Source organism: Dromiciops gliroides, chromosome 1 (genome assembly GCF_019393635.1).
Source record: "Dromiciops gliroides isolate mDroGli1 chromosome 1, mDroGli1.pri, whole genome shotgun sequence".
Taxonomy (NCBI): domain Eukaryota; kingdom Metazoa; phylum Chordata; class Mammalia; order Microbiotheria; family Microbiotheriidae; genus Dromiciops; species Dromiciops gliroides.
The window spans coordinates 579,426,547-579,451,737 of NC_057861.1; the positions used below are offsets into that span (position 1 = coordinate 579,426,547).

The 25,191-nt window shown below is 36.7% G+C and overlaps 1 protein-coding gene across 5 annotated transcripts in view; it reads left to right on the plus strand.

Annotated features, from left to right (window-relative positions):
• Positions 1-25,191, plus strand: part of SMARCA2 (SWI/SNF related, matrix associated, actin dependent regulator of chromatin, subfamily a, member 2) — a 211,838-nt gene that overhangs the window by 54,411 nt on the left and 132,236 nt on the right. For all 5 annotated transcript variants that reach the window (XM_043980573.1, XM_043980568.1, XM_043980560.1 and 2 more), the window contains 3 exons: positions 4,790-4,963; positions 6,944-7,117; positions 8,637-8,807. In XM_043980573.1, the coding sequence (XP_043836508.1) occupies positions 4,790-4,963; positions 6,944-7,117; positions 8,637-8,807 (519 nt within the window). The remainder of the gene's footprint in view (positions 1-4,789; positions 4,964-6,943; positions 7,118-8,636; positions 8,808-25,191) is intronic.

Sequence of the window (25,191 nt, forward strand, 5' to 3'; positions counted from 1 at the left end):
CCTTATTAGGGATCTTCAAGATTACTCATTGGTTATATTGTAGAGGAGATTCTTGTTAATTTATGAGTTGATCAGGATGGCTTCTGAGCTCCCTTCTACCTCTGCGATGCTGTAAGTCTTTCCAGGCAGTGAAGCTCAGAGAGGCATTAGATATAGAGAAACCAATCAGTCATCTATCAAATAGACTGAATCCTATTTAGACTCCATGACATTTGACATCACCTTGCCTTTCTTGTTTTATCTCATATTATTCCCTTTCATGCCCTATGTGCTTGAACAGAACTGAACTACCCTTTTCCCCACCTTCATATCACCTCTTTACTATGCTTGTAATATCAACCCCCTTCATCTGCTTAATTCCTAGCTATCCTGTAAAGCTAACTTAATTGGCACTTTCTCTATGAAGCATTCCTCAATTCCCTCCATTAATTATAACCTTTTCCTGCTCAGACCGCATAGAGAAACTTGTTTTGCATTCAGTGTACTTAATCATGTAATATTCTGCTTTACAAATACCTATATTAGTTTCTTATTCCCCAAGTAGATTAGATCTCCCCCCGCATATAGTCAGTAAACCCTTATTAAACATCTATCGTGTGCCCGGCACTGTACCAACTACTAGGGATCCAAAGAAAGATAAAAGACGGCCCTTGGTCTTAAGGAACTAGCAGTCAAAATGCTCTGCACAGAGTTGTTGCTTCATTAATGCTTGTTGAATGAATGAATGAATGAATGAATGAATGAATGAATGAATGAATGAATGATATGGCCTCATCTTAGGTACTGATGAAATCATGAGAACGAAATAGGCAGCCTTTCCCAGAAGATTTTTCTTCTTCATATTCACACAGCTGAAAGATGTACAAAAGATATAAGGTCATTCAGCACGCATGGTTTGTTGACTTCAAAAGAGCATTGGCCTAAATAGAACAAAATAAAGCTTTTAAGGTGCCCCTTGAAATGAGGTGCCTTGTAAGCCTAAAGTCCTAAAAGATTCCATGACAGATGTAACTGAGAAAATAGCCATTCAAAGACCAGCTGAAGATGTACATTAAGTCAGTGTCTACCGGGGGATGTGCTCATCTGCAGTGCTAATGGTGTCATGGAGGATGTCTTGCACTCTGTCCAAAAAGAAAAGCAAGTCCCCATAGATGGAAAGATCCTCTCATTATTCAAGTACGCCCAGAATATTGTGTGGATTTTGTGAAATCTCAGAATACAAGAAAGTCTTCTACATGAAAAGCGAAGTAATCAGCCTGACTGCCAAGATTGAAAAAACACACTGGACAATGAAGTCCTATTGCTCAGATTATGATGTGCATTTAGGTGGCTTCTCATTTAGTTCCTTAGTACATATATCTTCCAGTAGAAGAACTGGGAGCGAGACCCAGATTTGAATACAAGAGGGAGGGAGATCAAGCTGGATTTAGGAAATCACTCGATTTCAATGATCCCCGCCTGCCACAAAGGTTCATTTTTGAAACCCCAGGGTTCTCCTGTGGCTGCTGTTTGGCTATGAATCATGGAACCCCACAAGAAATAAAAATTGCAGGTTACCTAAAGGGCAATGTGAAGCTGTGTGGTAGTTGTAAGTAGGGGTGACATATATGACAGGTAATAATCAGAGATGTTTATAACCAGAAGAAGAAGGTGCTCCCTGGCACAGACAGACAAACTAGAACTGCCCTATATGCACAAAATATTAGAGGAAGGCTGCAATCAAATTATGTAAAGACTTTATGGAGGGTACAGCTAGGTGGATAGAGTACTGAGCCAGCAGTCAGGAAGACTCACCTTGCTGGGTTTAAATCTGTCTTTAGATTCTTGTTAGCTGTGTGGCCCTGGGCAAGTCATTTCACCTTGTTTGCTTCAGTTACCTCATCTGTAAATTGACCTGGAGAAGGGAATGGCAAACCACTCTGTATCTCTGCCAGGAAAACCTCAAATGGGGTCACAAAGAGTCAGACATGACTGAAACAACTGAACAGGAACTTAGAAAGAAATGGACGAGGATTATACGGGTTTAGGAAACTTGGAAGGGAAGATTTGGGATCTACACTAATGGAGGCAGGAATGCATTGATGACATCACAGATTCATATAAATATCAATGCAAGATAGAATAGCTTTATTTATTTTGTAAATTTTGGTGCATAGTATACCCCAGTTTTGACCAAAAGTAAACTGGTCAATTTTGCCATAGGTTGCCTTAGTAAACAGTGGGAATGAGCATTTCATTGTCCAATCTTTTTTTCTTTGTTAAGACTTTATAAAATGGTAAGTGAAATATTAATGATTGGAAGCATTTCAAAGTTATTGCATTACATGACTTGGCATGTTTGAGATATGACTAAAATCCTAAGCACGTCCAACTTAGTGGTTCAGATATGATCTCTAGTTATGTTGTAATCTTTGGATCTTCAACACCACTGCCAGACTAAACTTAATATGCTTAAACCTGGTTATTTCATACTTTAAACCCTTCAGTGGATCTCTTTTGCTAATAACCAAGTACAACTCAAACTCCTTCTGACTCTGGATATTCAAGGCCTTCTATAGTCTGGTACCATCCTGTCTTAATAGATTAGTCTTATATTATTTGCTGCTACATATTCTGTACTATAACCATACTCAACAGTTTGTTTCTCCATAGCCTGGATTTGAAATGTTATTCTCTCTCTCTGTTGAAATCATACATATCTTTTAAAGCTTAGTTTAAATGCGGCAACTGTCTGCTAATAGTAAACTACTGTTCTTGGATCTCACCTAGCATTTTACACCTCTTCTTACATATGTATATATTATTTTGTATTATAGCTATTGTAAGTATTCCTACTATTAAGCTTTAAGCTTCATGAGGGCAAGGGCTATGCCTTATCAAAATGTGGTCTATTCTTCAATACTTGGCACTGTGCTCTGTACTAGGTAGTTGTTCAATAAATGTTTTTTGAACTGAATTGTTGAAAATTGACATAACTAATCCAGTGGTATATTGATCTTATCTTCTTGCAATTTTTTTGTTCAAATAGGTGTTAGTTTGGGGACATTATAGCTAACAAGCACTTTTAAAAATTGAAAAAAAAAGTATTTTCAAGTCCATTTCATCTTATCTAAGTGTAAATTCCATGAATTTACATCATAAACACTAGATAAAATTTTAGTGAATGGATAAATGTTAACCAATGTGTTCATGGCTTTTAAGGCTAGCTTCAGTTTTGGATATATAATTCTATTTATAATTTAGTTTTCTTCTGATTTTCTTGGTTTAAGATTTTGGGGAATTTTGCTACCTGTATTTACAAACTTAGCATTAAATTAAAGTTAAATAGCTTTTATTAAATTTAATGTTGGTTCCAGATCATCTAATAGGGAAATACATATTATATACTTAATATTCAGTATGATTAATAATGATCCTTAAGTAATAATATAAGCTTTCAATCAATCACAAGGAATATCACTATATATTCACAAAGAATATCACCATACATATACATACACACACATGCACACACACCCCTTTTTGTGATTGATTGAAAGTTTATATTGTTACTTAAAGATTATTATTCTCACAAAGAATATCACTGTAAGGGGGCAGCTACGTGGTGAAGTGAATAAAGCACCGGCCCTGGATTCAGAAAGACCTGAATTCAAATCCAGCCTCAGACATTTGATACTTACTAGCTGTGTGACCCTGGGCAAGTCATAACCCTCATTGCCCTGTAAAAAATAATAAAACAATTAAAAAAGAATATCACTCTGTGTGTGTGTGTGTGTGTATACACAGTGATATTCTTTTTTATTTTTTATATATACAGTGATATTCTTTGTGATTGTATATATATTTATATATAAAATATATCAACTCCCCAACCCTCGGGGCTTTGGGCAATGCCTGGCACATTGGTGCTTAATAAATGCTTATTGACTCACATATGTATAATTACATATAACACACACGTAGAGCTGCTATCAGCTATAACTAATACCTCCATTCTTTGTAAATGAACCATTAAACAGATGATATTAAGTATCCGTTGATATGTTACAATATGAAATGAATGTTTTTATCATATCATTGTATTATTGAAGTTAATCCATAGTCCTAAGAAAGAGAAATTTAATTTTAAATGAAAAACAAAGCATGACTAAATAAAATAAGCCAACATTTAAAGTATAGAAGGTATTTCTTTGCCATTTTTACATTAACTGAATTAAAGTTAGCTAAAAATTATTAAATCTGGTTTATGTCCAAGGTATATTGCTTACACACACAAAGGATACCAGGAAGAAAAACACCTCCATCCCTGCCTTTGAGAAGCTTACCGTCTCATGGTGGAAGGGGCATGGAACAGGCACTTAAATAAGTATGATACAAGGACATTGTGGTAAGGGCAAAGGAAATGTTTAGCCACTGTGCTGTAAGAAGTATGAAGAGAGAGGTGTCAATTTCAAAAGAGGTAATCAGGGAAGACTTTATTTCATTTTGTAGTTACTTTTAATGACTTATGGAATTTTAACAGAAGAAAAATTATACCTGCATTGAAAATATAATTTAATTTTGGTATTTTAATATAGTTTTTTCTCCAGTTGTCTCTGAGGGTTAATAAACTGTAGAAACCTTAGTGAAGGCCAAACCCAATGAAAAATCTCATTTAAAGTACATTCTCTTACATAAAAGACAAGTTTTAATAACTTGAAACTTCACGAAAACTTTGGGGCTATCTTGTATTTAAGGTCAAAGACATCAACTTTCCTTTAAGGAATGTTATCTTTTTTTCTTTTGACAGTTAAGACAAGAAGTGGTGGCCTGTATGCGTCGAGACACAACCTTAGAGACTGCCCTGAACTCCAAAGCCTACAAACGCAGCAAGAGGCAAACACTGAGGGAAGCTCGCATGACAGAAAAGCTTGAGAAACAACAGAAGATTGAACAGGAGAGGAAGCGCAGACAGAAGCACCAGGTATTCTGATGCCCTTTTCCTGCCCCATCTTCCTTAGCATCTATTTTTAATAGGAATCTAATTTATAAGAAAGGAAGTAGTTCAAAATTGGTTGTGGCCGGGGCAGCTAGGTGGCACAGCGGATAAAGCACTGGCCCTGAATTCAGGAGGACCTGAGTTCAAGTCCAGCCTCAGACACTTAACACTTACTAGCTGTATGACCCTGGGCTAGTCACTTAACCCCAATTGCCTCACCCCCCCCCAAAAAAAATTGGTTGTGGCCATAAGCCCTTGGGGTAACATTAATGTGAACTTGGTGAGGATCATAGAGATGAGGGAACTACATTAGACCTTAGAAATTATAAAACCTAACTCTGTCATTTTATGCAACAGGAAATAGATCCAAAGAGATCAAGGAAGTCGCTTGCAGTCACATACCTACTTATTAGGAAAACCTTGACCAAAACCCAAGTTTCTTGATTTTTTTCAGTACAGTGCTCTTCTTGTCCCTCCATCTCAGGAAACATCAGGATATGTCACTGTGGAGGATGACTCCTGGAACACTTTTGTGATCTTGGGTAGTCCACAAATGGGAGGAGAAGGAAAGGAGATTGTCGAAGAGGGTTACATGTTATTTTTATATTATATAATGATCCTGTTCTTTTCTGTATTATAAAAACTCCACTGCAAAGTTTTTGGTTAGTTTTGATTAATGTCATGTCTAGTTTTAAAATATTTTCATCATACTTAAATAAGATAGCGATTGTACTTAAGCATACATTGACATAAGGAAACCCCCACCACCCATACAAGTTGGTTCTTCATAATGGTCTTAGAGACTTGCCCAGGGGACTGAGGGGTTAAGGTGACTTTCAGGTGCAAGACTCAAATCCAGGTTTTCTTGGCTTTGAGGCCAATTCTCTTTCCATTTATGCCATAGCTGATTTGTAATAGGGTAGTGTTTTTTCCTAATTTATTCTTTAATTAGCCATGTTTTGTATGTGCTATCTCTAGCTCCATAAATCCATTTCCCATTACTCTTTATTACTTTAAACATCTTTGATATTATTGGTTGGTATTCCTTCTACCAATGTAGATTGCAACTCCATTCCTTAATGCATGTTCTTCTTGAGTTGTGGACAAAAACAACTAAATCCCTAGTGGCTACCCTCTTGTGAAGAACACCTCTGCCTGTTGCTTGACCTATACCTGAAACATTTTCAGCTTACTCCTGTGCTCCATTGGTACCCAAGGTGAAGGAACCAAGGTCAACAATTTACTGTTATGTGATGTCATCAGAGGAATCATTTGGTGTACAATTTCAAGCCGTCTTTTTTAATTCAGTGGAAGTGTTCAAAGGTCGGTAGTGTAGTATGTGTATAGAGAGCTTGCTTTGAGACAGAAGGACGTGTGATCCAGACTGGCTTCTGCCATATTCTGACTGCAACCTTGGGTTAGGCCCTTAGCTTCTTAGTGATTAGGGAGTAACTAACTCTCTAAGTTAAGACTGTCTGTAGGGAGGGTCTGTTTGGTATTGCTTGAGCAAGTGCTTACCAGATGTGAAATACACTTATGAAATCACAGGTCTGATAAAAATTTAAAAATTAAAGTGAGGATATTATAGTAAATGTGTTAAGTATGGTCATTTTTATGTTAACATGAGAGGTTATCATTTAACATTCCAGTGGATACAATTCTATTTTGTCAGCCTCATTTAGAACAATTAATCGAACCTATTAGTATCACTCCATCTTGGCCCTGGGATGGTTTAATGGTTCCTTCTCCATAGACATACTTACGAATGGTTCCTCAGGGACAGCCTTCCCATGGACAGAACTTTGGAAAACTCTCCAATTAAAATTAGACATAGTTTGGCTTTTATGACATGCATTAAATTTTTTCATTCCTGTTAAATTTGCTTTGAAAGTTCCTTTTGAAACATTAAAACCTCATTATGCATCTGGAGACTGGTTTTAATTATGCTCTTTTCAATGATCTTAGGAATACCTGAACAGTATTTTGCAACATGCAAAAGATTTTAAAGAGTACCACCGGTCAGTGGCTGGGAAAATTCAGAAACTTTCTAAAGCAGTGGCAACTTGGCATGCTAATACTGAAAGAGAACAGAAGAAAGAAACAGAACGCATCGAAAAGGAAAGAATGCGGAGGCTGATGGTAAGAGGCATGCTTGTAGACATTTACTAAAATTGGCCTTCTTCACCTGTGGCCCATGAACTTGTTTTTCAAAATATTTTGACAACTGTATTTCAATATAATTGGTTTTTATTTTCTGTGATTTGATGCATTTTATTTTATACATTTTAAAACTTAAATTTGACAAGGGATCCATCCATAGACTTCACCAGACTACCAGAGGGACCTGTGACACACGCAAAAAAGATGAAAACTCTTCCTGTATAATTCTAATAATGAACACATGGTAGTATTTGACAACTGTTATATGTCCTACACTTTAAGAGCACACACACTTGAATGGTACAAATTTTACTGTATCCTAGCACTGACATTGTTCAAATTCCAGTTATAAATATAAAGCAGTATACTTTACTGTATTATTTTGATAGCCAAATAAGGAAGCATAGAAAGTCCTTGTGAGATTAAAAAAAAATAAAGGCTTTTTGGGGGGTTATGAGTTATTGAAGGACCAGGAACAGAAACTATTTCAAATGATATAGTAGAAGGAACACTAGATTTGGAACCAGAAGATTGAGTTCAAATCCTGCATCAGCCACTTTTATACAAAGCAAGTCACATAACATTTCTGGGCCCAAATTTGTCATCTTTAAAAAGAAAGAATTCGGGGCAGCTAGGTGGCACAGTGGATAAAGCACCGGCCCTGGAGTCAGGTAGACCTGAGTTCAAATCTGGCCTCAGACACTTGACACTTACTAGCTATGTGATCCTGGGCAAGTCACTTAACCCCAACTGCCTCACCAAAAAAAAAAAAAAAAAGAAAAAGAAAAGAAAAGAAAGAAACAAAGAATTCGAGTAGATGACTTCTAGGTCCCTTCCAGATCCAAATCTATGAATACATCAATTTCTTTCCCTTTTCCACTTAGAGAAAAACCTCTTTCTGAAAATCCTCCAATGTTTATTAACCTAGTTGCCTAGTTTTTTCAGGTGTTCCTTTTGTAAAAAACTCACCATCAGAATGCTACTGCTGTCCTGTAGCTTGGGTAATGACTTCCTTTTTTTCCGTATTCATTACAATTGGGAGATCAGATATGTGGCAACACATTTGTCCACTTTATAGACTAGAGTGGGGAAGGACTTTAAAGATCAGCTCCTTAGCTAGGTAGCATGTTGGACCCACTGGAGTCAGGAAGACTACCCTCAGCCTGGGCAAGTTAATTCACTCATCTGCCTTTCTAGTAATTTCTAGAAAGAGCCGTAGATTTTGAGTCAAAGACATAGTTCTGGCTCTGCTTCTGTACTAGGTGTTTAACCATGGACAGATCAAGTTTTCAGCTCCCTCATCTGTAACATTAGTGACCTCCTCCTACTAGGTCCTCCTACTTAAAGCCCTTTCTGATTTTGGCCAATCTATTCCAAGTGTATGTTTACAAAATTCCAGGCTTTAGTAGCTTCTGTGTCTTTGTAACAGGAACTTGACATCAGAAAGTCAAGTTCTCTTTAATGTTCTACATAAAAGATATTTTTATTACCCTGAAAGGCTGAAGATGAAGAAGGCTACCGAAAACTGATCGATCAGAAGAAAGACAGGCGCTTAGCTTACCTTTTACAACAGACTGATGAGTATGTGGCTAATCTGACTAACCTGGTATGGGAGCACAAACAAGCACAAGCAGCCAAAGAAAAGAAAAAGAGAAGACGGAGGAAGAAGGTGAGTCATAAAATGGGCCACTTAATGACCTGTAGCATTTATTAACATTAATTTGTTGAAAACATACATATTGGGGCAGCTAGATGGCGCAGTGGATAGAGCACTGGCCCTGGAGTCAGGAGGACCTGAGTTCAAATCTGGCCTCAGACACTTAACACTTACTAGCTGTGTGACCCTGGGCAAGTCACTTAACCCCAATTGCCTCACTAAAAAACAAACAAACAAAAAAAAAAACCCATATGTATTACACACAACTATGTACCATGCTTATTTTTAAGGTCTATACTAGTCCATTAGAAAAAAAACTAAATTAATATCCTGCATTGCTTGGATATTAGAGAAGTTCTTGTCCTTGTTTGGGGAGGAATGGGAAAGAGCTGACATCTCATGCTATAAAAATACAGCGTACATTTTCAGTGTAGAAAGTAAGTGAGTGGGGAGAAGCCAGCACTTTGTTCTAGCCTTCCACAATGTACTTAGCATGTGTATTTTATAATAAAATTACCTCTATTGGTTTCTTGTCCCTCTCTTAGACTGTGACCTCCAGGAAGGCAATGACCCCATGTTGCATAGATGTTTTATCTCCCCTAGGACCTAGAAAAGTACTCTTATAGTCAATGAAATAGGAAAAATAGGATGTAGAAAATTAGGCAGTCAACATAAAAGAAGTTGAAAAGAAACCAAAATGCCAACTCTATGCCAATTTAGTGATGAAATATTAGAAATTGGGAAACGTGATGGGAAAATGGGTTGAAGGCAAACTGGGCACAATATTTTTGGATTAGGTTCTGGAATCAAATATTATATGGCCGAGCCTAAAATAAATGACTATTATCTTTTGCAACAGAAAGATTCACTGGCTTTTGCAACTTTGTTTCCTTGCTACAACTGTAGGTCACAGGGTATTATTAGAAGATGCTGTGATGCTAACTTAAGGAAATCAAAGTGATCTTGCAACAAGAACAAAATAAAAACCCTAAGCAAATTATTATGTAAAAGTATATTCTTATTACCCTGGTAGTCTAAAGATGAGTAGACAAAAAAGGGGAATTTTTTGTCCCTCAAGTGCCTGCTGAATATTTCCATGGGAATTATTTGACTAGTACCTCCTGGTTACTTGTTATGTCCCAACTGGCACCCTCAATTTTCCCCCTGAACCTGTCCGTTTTCATGACATTTATATTTCTCTCTCTTTCTTCTGTTGATATCAGCATCATCCTTTCAGTACTCCGTGTTTGTTAGCTTGAAGTTGTCTTTGATTCTTCCCTTTCCTCTGAATCTAGCCAGTTGCCAAGTCACATTCATTCTGTATATTGAGTCTATCTCATCTTTTCCACTCCCACTGTGACTACTGGTTTCCAGTCCTCATTACCTTTGACTGATCATTGTGATGGCCTCCTGACCAGTCTTCCTGACTGTAGTCTCTGCCTTCCCCTGTCCATCTTTTGCATCACTCTCTGAGTAAAACTTCCTCATGCACTTCTCTGATCATGTCATTTCCCTTTGTGAAAACCTTCAGTAGTTCCTCTTTGACTACTAATTAAAATATAAACTCCTGATCTTGTCATTCAAGACTTTCATTTTTTAAAAGTAATAAACATTTTTATTTATAGTTTTGAGTTCCAATTTTATCTTTCCTTCCTCCCCCTCCCCCTCTGAGGCAGTAAGCAATCAGATATGGGTTATACATGTACGATTATGTAAAACATTACCATATTAGTAATTTTGTACAAGAAAACTTGAATAAAAAAATGAAAGTGAAAAATAACATGTTTCAGTCTGTGTTCCATCAATATCATTTCTTTCTTTGGAGGTGGATAGTATGTTTCATCAATAGTCCTTTGTGGGGAAGCTAGGTGGCATAGTGGATAAAGCACCGGCCCTGGATTCAGGAAGACCTGAGTTCAAATCTGACCTCAGACACTTGACACTTACTAGCTGTGTGACCCTGGGCAAGTCACTTAACCCTTATTGCCCCACCAAAAAAAAATAGTCTTTTTGGGTTGTCTTGGATTATTTTATTGCTAAGAATAGTTAAGTCATTCATAGTTCTTCGTCAAACAATATTGCTGTCACTGTGCACAACATTCTCCTGGTTCTGCTCATTTCACTATACATCAGTTCATACAAGTCTTTCCAGGCCTTTCTGAAATTATCCTCTTTGACATTTCTAATAGTACAGTAATATTTCATCACATTCAAGACTTTCCATGGTTTGGCTCCAGCCTTATCTCATACAGTTTCCCTTCAGGTTTTCTGATGTCCAATCACACTATTCTTTGCTCTCTATTCACCTGTTTTCTCCCCTCTGTGCCTTTGTTCATGCTATCTCCTACACCCCAAATGGACTTTCCCCACTTCATCTCCATCTGTTAAAGTCCTTTTCCTTAAGGCAAGCTTCCTTCTTTATTATGTTATATAAATGACTATTTTATTCCATAAATTAAATAAATTGTTTTAATAAATGAAGTCCCTCCCTTTAAGGTTCCAAATAGGACCACTTCTTCAATGAAGACTTTCCTATCCTTTCCCTCATGTGAAAGTGTCATTTCCTTCTCCAATTCTCATAGTATTTTATATGAACTTTGATTTGCACTTATCATACTTTACCATGTATCAGTTATTTGGGTATATATCATTTCTCCTTTATTAAAACATAAACTCCTTGAGATCAGTGTTTGTGTCATAAATCTCTTCTTAGCCCCAGTGCTTACATCTTACACATAGTATGAACTTTAATGAATGTTTGTTAAATCAAATTGAATTAATTGTATGGTTGGACACCAAGACCTGGAATGTCTTGTCAGGAGAGATAGAGCTTAGATAGTTGTAGTATTTAATTATTTGATCTTTCTTTCAAAACATTGAATTAAGTTATTAATGGGAAATAAATTTATTTCAAGATCTTTGAATTATTATACTTGTCTTCCGAGTGTAAGAGCTACATGAGTCTTCTTTTTCATCTATGAAGTTAAGGTATGAGATAGATATACTTTATAACAACCATGAATAAGAACACTGATGGCCTGACTTGTACATTTAGTTGACAGGGAATACTTCATTTTCCTTTCAGTATATCGTAGCAGAGTTTGGAGAAGTCTAGGCCTTCAATTCTGGCTTGTATGAAATATATATTCAAGTTTAATTAAGAAAAAATCAGATTCCTTAGGTGAGCCCTACAAAATGCAGTATTTTTCATTTCACCATTTTTTTGCAATTAAAGTTAAGGACTTTTCAAAAATGAAAATTAGAAGAGTTTTAAAATTAGTTGTTTGATTATTTAGAGTTAGAAGCAACTTTAGAGATGTTACTGTGCATCTGTGTGTCTAAAATGGCCATGGGCTGATTATTTCTGGCATTTAGATAATAAGTACTTTTCAGTATCCTGACACATAGGCAAAATATGGCTTTATGAAACTGTGTGCTTGCACTTGGAAATCCATGTAGGATGATGAAGCTACTCCATTATAAGAACCTCCATTATCCAAGGGGTACTTGAACCAAATGACAAACTTTCTGAAAGAAGCTGAACACCTGGAGGGGAAGAAGTTTCCTTTTTATCTTTGCCTGTATCACCAGTGTGCAGGCCCTTTGTAGGCACTTAATAAATGCTGGAGATATGATTAATTCCCTTCAAATGTAATAATGATACCTACTTGCTTTGTTATCTTTGAAAGCCTTGTATACTCATTCTCAATAGGCCTTCCCCTCTGACGTTACCTTCCATCTTCTCTGTATTTCTTATATGTACCTAGTTATTTAAATGCTGTTTCCTCCATTAGAATGTAAGTTTATCAAGGTAGGAACCATTTTTACCTTTCTTTATATCCCCAGCAATTAGTACAATGCCTGACATACCAGTTTGGGTACCTGTGGCAGCAGCATGAAAGGCTCCTTCAAATCAGCTTTTTAAAGAGAAATTCATTTGTGGGGAGTACTCCTTGTATCTTAGAACCCAGGGCCCCTAGAGGACCCCGGGAAACCCTCCTGAGTACGGAGAATGAGATTTCCAGGGCACTGGCCCTGTGGACAAAGACTGCAGCATTGCCCCAGAAAAGAGGCACTCACTCACTGAGAGTGCTGACAGGAAGAAAGTATGTTGTTTAGTAGTTCCTTTTTTTAAGCTGTTGTTCTTGCTAAATTGGTGCTAAGTTCATATATTTCTACCTGCTAAAGGAATGTTAAGTGTTCTGAGTGGCCTCTGAATTTTGGCACCTGTGGGTAAAGCCCTAGTTGTGAGTTGTCCTATGACATTTCAGGTTGTCCCTTAGTAGTATGGATTGAGGTTCACTTCAGATCCACACATGCTTATTAAGCAATTGTGTTGTGACAACAACCATATTAGTTGAAGGTGACAAAGAAACAAATAATACATAAGCACTGCCTTCAAGTCTTTTACCTAATAAAGGAGTAGAGAGGCTCAAATTAGCATGTGATAGTACACAGGAGAGGTATGAAGTGTTGCTGGTTAATACTCAATCAACCAATATTTCTGAAGTGCTCATTATGGGCCAGACATTATGCTAGGTCCCAGGGATATAAGCTCAAAGAAAGAAATAATCCTTACTTGCAAAGATCTAACATTTGCTTATGTGGAGAAAATAAGTTATATGTGGAGAAAATAAGTACACATAACATTTATGTATAGTATAAATATAAAGTAAATAAATATGAACTAGACTCAAGGATCTGTTGAAGTTACTAAGAGTAGTACAGCAAGAAGAGAAAAGGGCCTAGAACAGAACCTTGGAGAAGACCCACACTTTGGGGTTGTGCTGTCGATGATGAACTGACGAAGAAGAATGAGGAGAGGTCAAACAGGGAGTAGGTAAAGTAGGAGAGAGGAGTCACAAAAACTCAGAGAAGAGAGAGTTTCCTCAGCTGTGTCAGATGTCCAGGTCACTTGAAGAGGACAAAGGCTGGAAAAAGACCATGGCAAGTAGTGTCAGCTATGAGGCAGACCTTAAACAAGGCTTCATGGAGCCTTGGATTGACCTTAAAAAGGGAAGAATTAGAAGGTAGAGCCTTGGGTACATTCCAGTTCAAGGGAACTTTGGACAATAACACGGAGGTGGTAAAGAGTGAAATGGTGAATGGTCCAGTTTGCGTGGAGTGTGAAGTGCATAATGGGGAGGTGACAGTGAAAAAGGGAGGCTCAAGCCGAATTATGTAGGGTCTTGAATTCAATGCTGAGCTCATCTGAGAGGCTTTTGTTGCCAGTAATGAGTGCTCTGGAGGGAGAAGTTGAACAAGGAAGACAGATTGAGGAAACCAGACAGCTACTCAGCTCTGTCTGCTTCAGGCTTTCTACAATGTGGCATCATCCTTCGTTTTGATATCAGACACCACACTTATTGAATAGTAGAAGTGCAAGGGATCCTCCAAGGGATTGTTAGTATTCTCTCCCTCCCCCATGAAATCACTTTGTATCTACTCTGTAAATTTTATATAGGGCAACTAGGTGGCAGAGTGGGTAGAGTGCTGTGTCTGAAGTCAGGAAGACTCATCTTCCTGTGTTCAAATTTGGCTTCAGACACTGACTAGCTGTGTGACCCTGGGCAAGTCAATTAACCCTGTGGGCCTCAGTTTCCTCTTCTATAAAATGATTTAGAGAAGGAAATGGCAAACCACTCCAGTAACTCTGCCAAGAAAGTCCCAAATGAGGTCATGAAGAGTCAGACGCAACTGAAAAACAGACTTCTCCCTGTATATATTGCTTTCCTCCAGTGCAATATATGCTCCTTACAGGCAAGGACTGAGTTATTTTTATCTTTGTGTTTGACCCATAGTAGGCATCTGATTAATACTAGTGGAACTGAAAACTTAGTATAAATGATTTGGAAAATATCTGCCATTTTTCTTATCCATGTTCCTATTCTCCCCTATTAGCATAAATCATTGAAAGCTGACTCTACTAACTTCCCTTTGGTAGGAACATTATTGTGCACTGTTTTACACAAGGTAAAAAAAAATCCAGGCTGTCCTTTTTAGCATTTTCCCACAGTATTAAATATTAAATTGCACCTGTCTGGATTTTTTTCCCACAGACTAGAACACTTAGAAAAAAAGTAATTTAGAAACAGATTGTCTCACCCAGTTAGCCAATAGCAGTGTTTATAGCTCCTGCTCTCTCTCTCTCTCTCTCTTTCTCTCTCTCTCTCTCTCTCTCTCTCTCTCTCTCTCTCTCTCTCTCTTTCTCTCTCTTTCTCTTTCTCTTTCTCTTTCTTGTTCTCTAGAATATTAATATTCAGATAGTTATGTAGAAGGACCCCATGTTTAAAATCTCTGGTTTAAACTTATAAATCGTACATTTTCCCATGGTTTCAAAAATATAATTTTATCTTTTTTACTGACTGGGTGGCATATTTGACTGCATCTCCCTTTCATGTAGCTAATCTGTCATGATCTACTTACTCAAAAAACTTTTCCTATGAAGCATCTTTTCAGAAAGTTATTTTCCATAACTGTGGCTCCTGTTTGTACCCTTAAAGTAAAAGGAACTGAAATAAAATGTATCTTCTATTTAAAAACATGTAATGGGAAAAAGCAATTTTAAAGCGTTGCTAAAGTCTAGATATGGGAACAAATTCCTTTAATGTTATGTGATGAATGTGGTATTATGCCCTTTTGGCATTATTGCCTCCTGGGAAAGCTATCCTCTGGCATGGCTGAAATCGAAGATCTGTAGCTTTCCTATAGGGAAAAGAGTAATTATGACCTAGATAAGGCCAGAAGGGTATGTAACAAATGGGATTTAACATGCTAATATAGCAAATTGAACACCGATCCCAATTGTGTTAGCATGAAATCCCTTAAATCTGTAGAAGCGTAAACAAAACAAATCATGTCAATTTGTTATATTGTTAGATATTTCAAAATCTGCTTCTTGTCATGTGGTCCCATGGTATGAGTGTGGAAAGATAATGTTAGAATTTTTTTCATCTTAAAAGAGATTTTTATTCATTTTTGAATATTGCTACTTTGCATGCAATTTCACTGTTTTCTCTAGTTGATCTAGTTGACTTATTGTCAATTGCCACCTCCTTTTGGTGCTTGGGAGAAACATGAGAGGAAAATGAAGAAATTGTGGTTTTTGTCTCCTGGTGGGAGAATTTTCTAATTATTCAGCCCCTCATTTTACTCTTACCTGGTGATAGCAAGGCAGCAATACAGTGATTGCCAGAAGTTTTTGCCAGTGCCCAAGCATGCCCTTCCTTAGCTACACTTAGGAACCCAGGCCAGGTGTGCCTGTAGCTTAAAAGTTGAGCCATTACAGCTGTTCATTTTCTGGAACTGTTTATGGTGGACTGAAATTTCATATTTAAATCCTCACTTGTCCGATTTTCAGTATAATGGATCTTGGGAAAATCTCAACTCTGATTAGATAGTTGTGAGGAGATGTTCGAGTAAAATTTGCAAAACTCCTTGGACTGATATGAGACCAGCCTTTTCAATGTTTACATTTTTCTTCAAAAATATATATTTTTTTTCCTTTTGACTTATTTGTCATTAAATGGGTCTGCAGATTTGTGAAAGATGCTGTGTTTTGGGGGAAGGACTTCCCTGGCATAATGTGTTTTAAAAGGTGATGACAGAAAGCTGTTTTATTTTTCTTATAAAGATGGAAAAAGCAAGACTACTTTTTTTTACCAAGTTGTTAATAGAACAATTAGTTAAATTAATATATGGTATTGTAATTTTGTTAAGACCTTTGTTTTCTATTTTATTCTCTTCCAATTAATTGCTCCAATTCCTTTCTCATTAAGATTTCCTCAACCCTATAGTTGTCATTTCTTGTTTCTTTCCCCTATGAAAATGTGCTATAAGAAAAACAAAAAGGGCCTCTAATTATCTAATAGAATGTAGTCTTTTAGTTTTAGTTAGTTAAGGTTATGTCTTTATAATTCCAAAACAGCTGATTGATTTATTCAGTCACTTGAGTGGAGGAAAAAAATCAGCCAAACAAGTATTTGAATCATACTTTTGTATGACTAGATCAATAAGTTTCAAATGCCTGTTATTTGATAATTCCTGAGCATTTCTGATTGCCTTATGTCACCCAGTTTGGTGCTTCCAGTTCTACTTAAGCCATAATAAAAATAATGCAGATTACCCAAGGGCTTTCAGTTTGTATCAAATTAAAATGTGTCTGTAGATGCTAGCACACTTGAATGTTGTTTCAGCAGATGACAATAGCACCCACTGGGGTATAAGATGCCTGTACTTGTGTTATCATTATATAATAGGCCAGAAGGACTCAGTTTGTAAATAAAGTGCTTTCTATCAAATACCTTGCTGTCTGTCCTACAAAGTGGATCTGGATCCCCTTTCTTCAAAGTGAGCTCCATTGAAAATTTCTTGCCTTAGAAAATTCCTTTTGTCCCAGAGCTTCATGGCTTAATGCATTGTATGTCTTTTGTCAAGGAGAAGTGACTTCCAACACTTGATAGAGCTCTATTATTGCCTTTCCTAAATGGACATCAATTATTGATATTGGCTATGGTCCTGCAGATATAAGATTTTTCATTTGTATTCACAGGCATTTCAGTTTGGGAATTATAAACTAGGCATTTCTTTCTTGTCTTTGAGCTTTCACAACATCACAGAGTTATAGAACCTCCAAATTTAAAGAGACCTCAGAGGTGGCCATGGCTCATGTGGACCTGACCAAGAGAATTGTTTACAACATTCCTAATCAGGGATCATCCAGCTTTCCCTTTTGGGTTACTGAAATACCGTGCCAGGTTTTCCTTACATTGAGCATAAATCGGCCTCTCTTCCACTTCTGCCAGTTTTTTTCCTTTTCATTCTGTCCTCTGAAACCAGACGTAATAAGGGCAATCCTTCTTGCACATGACAGCCCTTCAGGTAATGAGATAGATAGCAGGATCCCTCTCAGCAATCTCTTCTCTAAGCTGAACCTGTCCACTTTCTTCACCCAGTTGTTATATTGTGTGGTTACTGGTCTCCCCACCAGCCTAATCATCCTCCTATAGATACGTCTTAACGTGTCATTGTTCCTGCTAAAGCATGGCACCCAGAACTGAGAACAGTATATGAAAAAGGACATGATGAGAACAGGACAATACAGAGAAACCCTCAGTTCCCATGTTATGGACGTTAGATCACCCAATATTGCATTGGTTCTTTTAGTCATATCCGACTCAGATCCAGGCCTCTCGTATATTTTACTTGTGCGTTTGATCTTTTAAATCCAAGTACAGGATATTACATTTTTCTTTATTAAATTTCACCTGATGAAGAAGCCTGGTATAGTAGAGTTGGGTTCAAGTTGGATGCTTCTGTTGCATGTACTGTATGACCTTGAGTAAATCACTTAAATTCTCCATGACTATAAGTTTCAGAATAATAGTCAATCAACATCAATAAAGGTTTCCTTACTGGGAAATACCTAAAACAATGAAATCACAGATCCAGGCCAAGTTGGGGGTTTTTTATTGAAAAGATTTATTTATTAGATATAATATATTATAACCTATATCAGATTACCTGCTGTCTAGGGGAGGGGGGAGGGAGGGGAGGGAGGGAGAAAAATCTGAAATTGTAAAAGCTTGTATAAACAAAAGTTGAGAACTATCTTTACATGTAACAGAAAAAAAAAATAAAATACTTTATTAATTAAAAAAAAGATATAATATATTACCCTAAATTGTCAGGACATTTTTGGATCTTGGCTCATTTATCCATCATTTAGCTATTTCTCAAAATTTTCTCCTTGCATTAAAGTCTGTAATTTACCTTGGTTGTTATCCATACTTTATGCATTTGGGTATAGATATCAGAGGTCATGTGTTTTGACTCCTTTCTTGGATTTTCTTTCCTGGGAGTGACTGGGTGTCTGTAGTATTCTTCCTAAATCATAACTGCTATTCTATGTGGTAAAGAGTTTGGATTTCCTTCTCTTTTCAATTTAATCAAGCCTGTTTTATTAGCTATGCAAGAATGATGGCTATAAATACATACATATACACTTACATACATACATGTGTGTATACATACGAGTGTGCAAATGTACACACACATACACATATATATCTCCATACACACATACATATATATTACCAGCCTCCATTAAGTGTTCCTCTCTGTTATTCATCTCTAAAATAGGGTTAAATGGGTCTTTCTCAGTGAAATGAACTGAGAATTTATCACAGTTATAGATAAGGTCTTTGAGTTAAAATACCTTATGAATTATAGATCTAGGAGAACTTTGCACTTGAGCGGAATTTAGTCTGGTGTGAGTCTGTCTTGGATCTAATCCAAGGTGGGTTCTTTATTTCAATACTAGAGAGACTTTATGATAAAGTGGTCTTTCACTGATATGTTGCTCCTTCTGAATTGTAGTGAAAATCCAGGTGAGTAACAGAAATCAAAGGAGATAGGTATCATGGAGAACATTCTCTGTGGCTCTATTACTTTATGGTATTTCAAGTTTATATGCCAATCTTCTTTCAATTGATTACATGCTAGATATATGAAATTAAGATTACTTGGCTTATCTCTGCTTTAAAAAAAATACATATGTGAGAAAGAAGAAAATTAGCAGAACTCCTGTTAATAATGTCTTTTAACGAATACATGAATGATATATTGAAGTGTACTACAGTGAGTATACTTTTCAATACTTGTAGGCCCCCAATTTTTAATTTAAAACCTCTATTCCAAATAGGGAGAAATCACTAATAGCTCGCAGGGGTGCCAGTTTTTGTTTTGTTTTTAGACAAGGTAGATAGTCTAAGAGTGGTTAGATTAAGAGGTGTGTCTTTTTTGCATTCTCATTTAAACCCTATGCTTAAATTTGAAGATAGTCACAACTGAAAACACTGTCAATAAATTACAGAAATATTTGCTAACCATTAATAATTATGTTGAAAATTAACATTTTAAAGTCCAAGGAAGAGGCAGCACAATCACAGAGTGGAGAGAATGCTAGACTTAAATGTAGGTTCAAATACTTCCTCAGGTTCTAGCAGTGTTTCCCTGAGTGAGACTCAGGGCACCCTCTTTGGTCTTAGATTACTCATCTATAAAATCGTGGGACTGGCCTCAATGACCAAGAAGGTCCCTTTAACTCCAAAGCTATGAGCCTATGAATTGGGAAGAACAGTGTCTTGAACTATTCTTATTTGTAAATAAACAACACTTTAAAAAACAACTTCCTTTCAACAGTCTCAGCTGTTGTTTGGAAGTTAGTCTGTATATTAATTTACACATGGAAGGGTTAATGTCTATATGAGTTAAGAACAGAACTGGGAAAGAAGCTAGGTTTTTATATTCCTACATATCATTCCTGGACAACATTTTGTTGGAAATTAAATCTTCAGGCAGCTAGGTGGCACAGTGGATAAAGCACTGGCCCTGGATTCAGGATGACCTGAGTTCAAATCTGGCCTCAGACACTTGACACTTACTAGCTATGTGACCCTGGGCAAGTCACTTAACCCTCATTGCCCCACAAAAATAAATAAATTTTTAAAAAATAAATAAATCTTCATCAATGAGAGATTTTTAAAATATCTTTTTTAAAAATTTAAAATAAGAGCAGGGCTTCTTAAACTTTTCCCACTCATGACTACTTTTTGCTCAAGAAATGTTTACATGACCCCAGAAATATAGGTTTATAAAATAGTTATACAAATCAAACATTTGTTGCCAAATTTTTTGCAATCCCCACATTGTTATATTGGTGGGTCACAACCCACAGTTTAAGTAGCTTTGAAATAGAGTACTAGACTGGAATGTGAAGAATATGGATTCTAGTCCTAATTAGAATTTAAAAGTAGTTCAAACTGTGTAGCCAGCTGAAGAAGACATTTAGGTGGATAACTTCATCTTTCTACATCCTGTTTCCTCATCTATAAGATATAGGTTGGAGGTGGGGAAGGGGAACAGAGGCAAGATGGAGGATTAGAGGCACCCCAACTCTCCTAACATTCCTCTCCAAACAATTTTAAAGTAATGCCTCAAATCAGTTTTTAGAGTGGCAGAGCCAGTAAAAGATCGGGGTTGGACAGTTTTCCAGACTAATAAAACTTAGGAGGTCGACAGGAGAGGTTTGTGACCTCTACCAGGGTGGAAGCCTGTCTGAAGCCAGAATACGTGGCTTCATCAACAGCTGCTACAATAGCAGCAGCAGCTTCAAGAGCTTTCAGCCCGGAGGCAGTAAGAGGCTCAGACAACTAGTCAGAAAGAGATTGCAGGGGACCCTTTACAGGCACTGGGTGCAGCTAGCACTGAGTGGCAACTCTGTTGTCCATACATAGTTCTGGGTCTCAGTTCTAGGGTAGAGAGGAGTCCTGGAGTTCAGTCACAAAGGAACAGGGAGACCTGATCACAGTTCCAAGGCAAAGAGAATGCTAGAGCTTGTTGCTGCAGAGGACTAGGAACAGGGACCCTTCCTGGGTAAAAAAACAGAGTTTAGACCAGAAGAGCATTGACCATACCTCTCCCAGGATCACACCACCTGAAAGCACTGAAAACTTGCACATATTCCAGAACTACCTCCAAAAACAATAGCACAAAAAATTCTGAAGTTAGGGACAATGCCTGTCTACCCCTAGGTAAGCTAACCCTATCTTTAACATAAAATTCAAAGTCAGGAAATAGACTGGAAAAATGAGCAAACAACAATGACAAAAAGAATGGGACCATAAAAAGGTACTGGGGTGGCAGGTAAGACCAAGACATAAACTCAGAAGAAGACAACAGTATAAAAAAAAAAATATACAAACAAAGTCTAGAAGAAAATGTTTATTGGAGCCAAGCCCAACAAGAAATCATAGAAGAAACGTTAAAGAAAGAGATAAGAGTAGTAGAGGAGTATATTTCTATTGGGAAAAGAAATGGGAGCTATGCAAGAAAATTATGAAAAGCTAATTAACAGCTTGGTAAAAGAAACACAACAAATACTAAAGAAAATAACAGGGGCATCTAGATGGAACAATGGATAGAGCATTGGGCCTGGTGTCAGGAGGACCTTAGTTCAAATCTGGCCTCAGACACTTAGCTGTATGAACCTGGGTAAGTCACTTAACCCTGATTTCCTCCCCCCCCAAAAAAAAAACAAAAAGAAAAGAAAGAAAGAGAGAGAGAAAGAAAGAAAGAAAGGAAGGAAGGAAGGAAGGAAGGAAGGAAGGAAGGAAGGAAGGAAGGAAGGAAGGAAGGAAGGAAGGAAGGAAGGAAGGAAGGAAGGAAGGAAGAAAGAGAGAGAAAGAAAGAAAGAAAGAAAAAAGAGACAATAACACCCTAAAAAACAAAATTACCATAATGGTAAAAGAGTCATAAAAATTCACTGAAGAAAAAACTTATTAAAAAGCAGAATAGGCCAAATGGAAAAGGAGGTACAAAATGTCACTGAAGAAAATAATTCCTTAAAAATTAGAATTGGGGAAGTTGAAGCAAATGAATTCATGATATGGTGGGTGAAAGATGAAATGATTGAGAAAACAAAGATTTGATCTTCTGAGTATGATGACGTATTAAGCAATCCATACCATTTGCCTGTGTTAAGGGCTAAAATTCTAGCTAAACTGTCTAAAATATCTAATGAGTGGTAGCCAATAAATTATAAGCTTTAGCAAGAGTTAGACTTTTAAGCATTTATTAAGGAGAATAAGAATTTGATAAAGAGAGAAAGAAAGGCCTAGATTCCTATCTATTAAAGGGAGAGCGCATTTCTAGCTGCCTTCTCCACCAGCATCCCCAGGAAAGAGAGTGAGACTGAGCGCCAGTCTCTTCTTTCCTCCTCCCACTAGCTCATGTCACTTCCTGACGCCAAAGAAAAAACTCCTGGTCTTGCCCTCAAAGACCTTTGCTTCATGGGCGGAACTCTTCTACAGTAAGTCTCCAGCAGGTGGCGTCATTCCAATCATTACACCTGATAATGTGGGACCAGACTTCCTCAGTTTAGGCCTGGACCCCAAATGCAGGGGGAAATAGACTTTCATACATTAAAATCAGTTAATCAGATCAAGTCAATTAAATAAATATAAATAAATAAAAGGAAACAGTATAACATTAGGTAATGTTATTTCTATTGGATGAAAGATTAGGGACTTTCCTATTTGGAAGGGTGAGAGTGCATGGGTGCACTTCCCTGAATCCAGAAAAAAGAGGTGTCCCACTCCCTCCACCCCCACCCAAGTGTCTCTAAACAGTCAAAGGATCATAGAAACAATAACTTATTGATCAGTATGGGGCCAGTTTTCAGATAAGTTACATTGGTTTCTGAAGATGTAGAATTGTGAGAAAATTCCTTGTATCAAATCTTTGGATCTACTTGGGATCTAAGCAGCAGGTAGGTATGGTCCAGCTTCCCAGTCCCTCAGGACTTCTCTCAGTTCCTACAGTTGAATAAAGTTTCCTCACAAGACAGAAATTATACTAGACCCGTAATTGAATATAAAAAGAGAACTGAGAAAGCTCCAGAATTGAGTCATAAGATGGAGTCAGTAAGGTTCACTCAGTTCTCACAATTTACCACTGAAAAGAAAAGGAAGGACAGATTAAGGGAGGCAGTGCATAGAAGTAAAATACACTTTTGAGGAGGGGCAGAGTAAAAAGAGAGAAGAAGAAACAAGAAAATGGCATAGAGGGAAACACACAGTAATCATAACTGTGAGTGTGAATGGGATGAGCTCACCCATAAAATGGAAGCAGATAGCAGGGTAGATTAGAAAGTAGAGTCCAACAATATGTTATTTACAAGAGACACGCTTGAAACAGAAAGATGCATAGAGTTAAAATAAAGGGTTGGAACAGAATTTAATATGCTTCAGCTGAACTAAAAAAAAAGGCAGGGGTAGCAATCATGATCTCAGACAAAGCAAAAGCAAAAATAGACGTAATTAAAAGGGATAATCAAGGAAAAACATTTTGCCAAAAGGTACTATAAACAATAAAGTAATATAAAAAATTTTATAAGTTTCTGTAATTAAGGCCTCATTTCTCAAATGTGTACTGAATATACAACTTTATAAAAATAAGAACCATTCTCAAATTGATAAATGGTCAAAGAATATAAATAGACATTTTTCAGAAGAAATTAAAACTGTCTATAGTCATATAAAAATCGCTATTGATTAGAAAAAGGCAAATGAAAACAACTGTAAGGTAGCACCTCACGCCTATCAGAAATGATAAATGCTGGAGGGGATGAAGGAGAAAAAATAGATAATGAACTGTTGGTGAAGTAATGAACTGCTCCAGCAAATCTGGAAAACAATTTAGAACTAAGCCCAAAGCACTATAAAGAAACAAAACAAAACACAAAAAAACTGTGTATACCCTTTTAACCAGCAATAGCATCCCTAGATCTGTATCCCAAAGAGATCAAAGAAAAAGGGAAAAGGACCTATATGTACAAAAATATTTATGGCAGCTCTTTTTGTGGTGGCAAAATATTTGAAATCAAAAGGATGCTCCTCAAATGGGGAAGGGCTGAACAAGTTATGTCATGTGATTGTGATGGAGTACTATTTTGGTATGAGAAATGATGGAGGTGATTTTAGAAAAAATATGGCAAGTCATATGAACTGATGCAAAGTAAAATGAGAAGAACTGGGAGATCATTATGCACATTCACAGCAATGTTGTAATGATGATCAGTTGTAAAAGACTTAGCTACTCTGATCAATACAATGATCCAAGATAATTCCACAGTATTCATGATGAAAAAAAAGTGCTATCTACATCCAGAGAGAGAACTGAAGAAGTCTGAGTACAAATTGAAATATAGTTTTTTCACTTTGCTATTCTTGCTTTTTTTTGAAATATAGATAATATAGGAATAATTTTGCATATTTTTACATCTCCAATTGATATCATATTGCTTGCCTTCTCAGTGGATAGGAGGGAGAGAATTTGGAATTCAAAAAATAAAAATTGTTAAAAGTAAAAAATAAGATTTTTGAAAGAGATGAGTAATTTGGACTAGATTAGAAATGTCAAACACATAACATTTCTGAGTGTGACGCAGACCAGAATGACAATTTAATTGGGAAATATTTAACAAAATAAATAAAAATACATTGGAATATAAATAATGTTGCTTTGTAATTTTCAAAGTGAATATTTAGCCAGTGGACTTATGTATGAGGTAGTGGTCCCGTTTTACTAGAGTTTGATACTACTGTTGTTTCAGATGATTCTTATGGTCCATTCTGATTGTTAAATCCTATTATTCTATGTGCTTCAATGAACAAATAACCTGACACATCTAAGGAAAAATGCCATTTCTCAGTGTATATATACTTTATTTTTTAAAATTCCCCCTAAAAAGCTACATAGCAAGAAAATAATTCATAAGCATATATGTGATGAAATGAAAGGAACACAAGATTCAAATGGAAAGAACACAGGACCA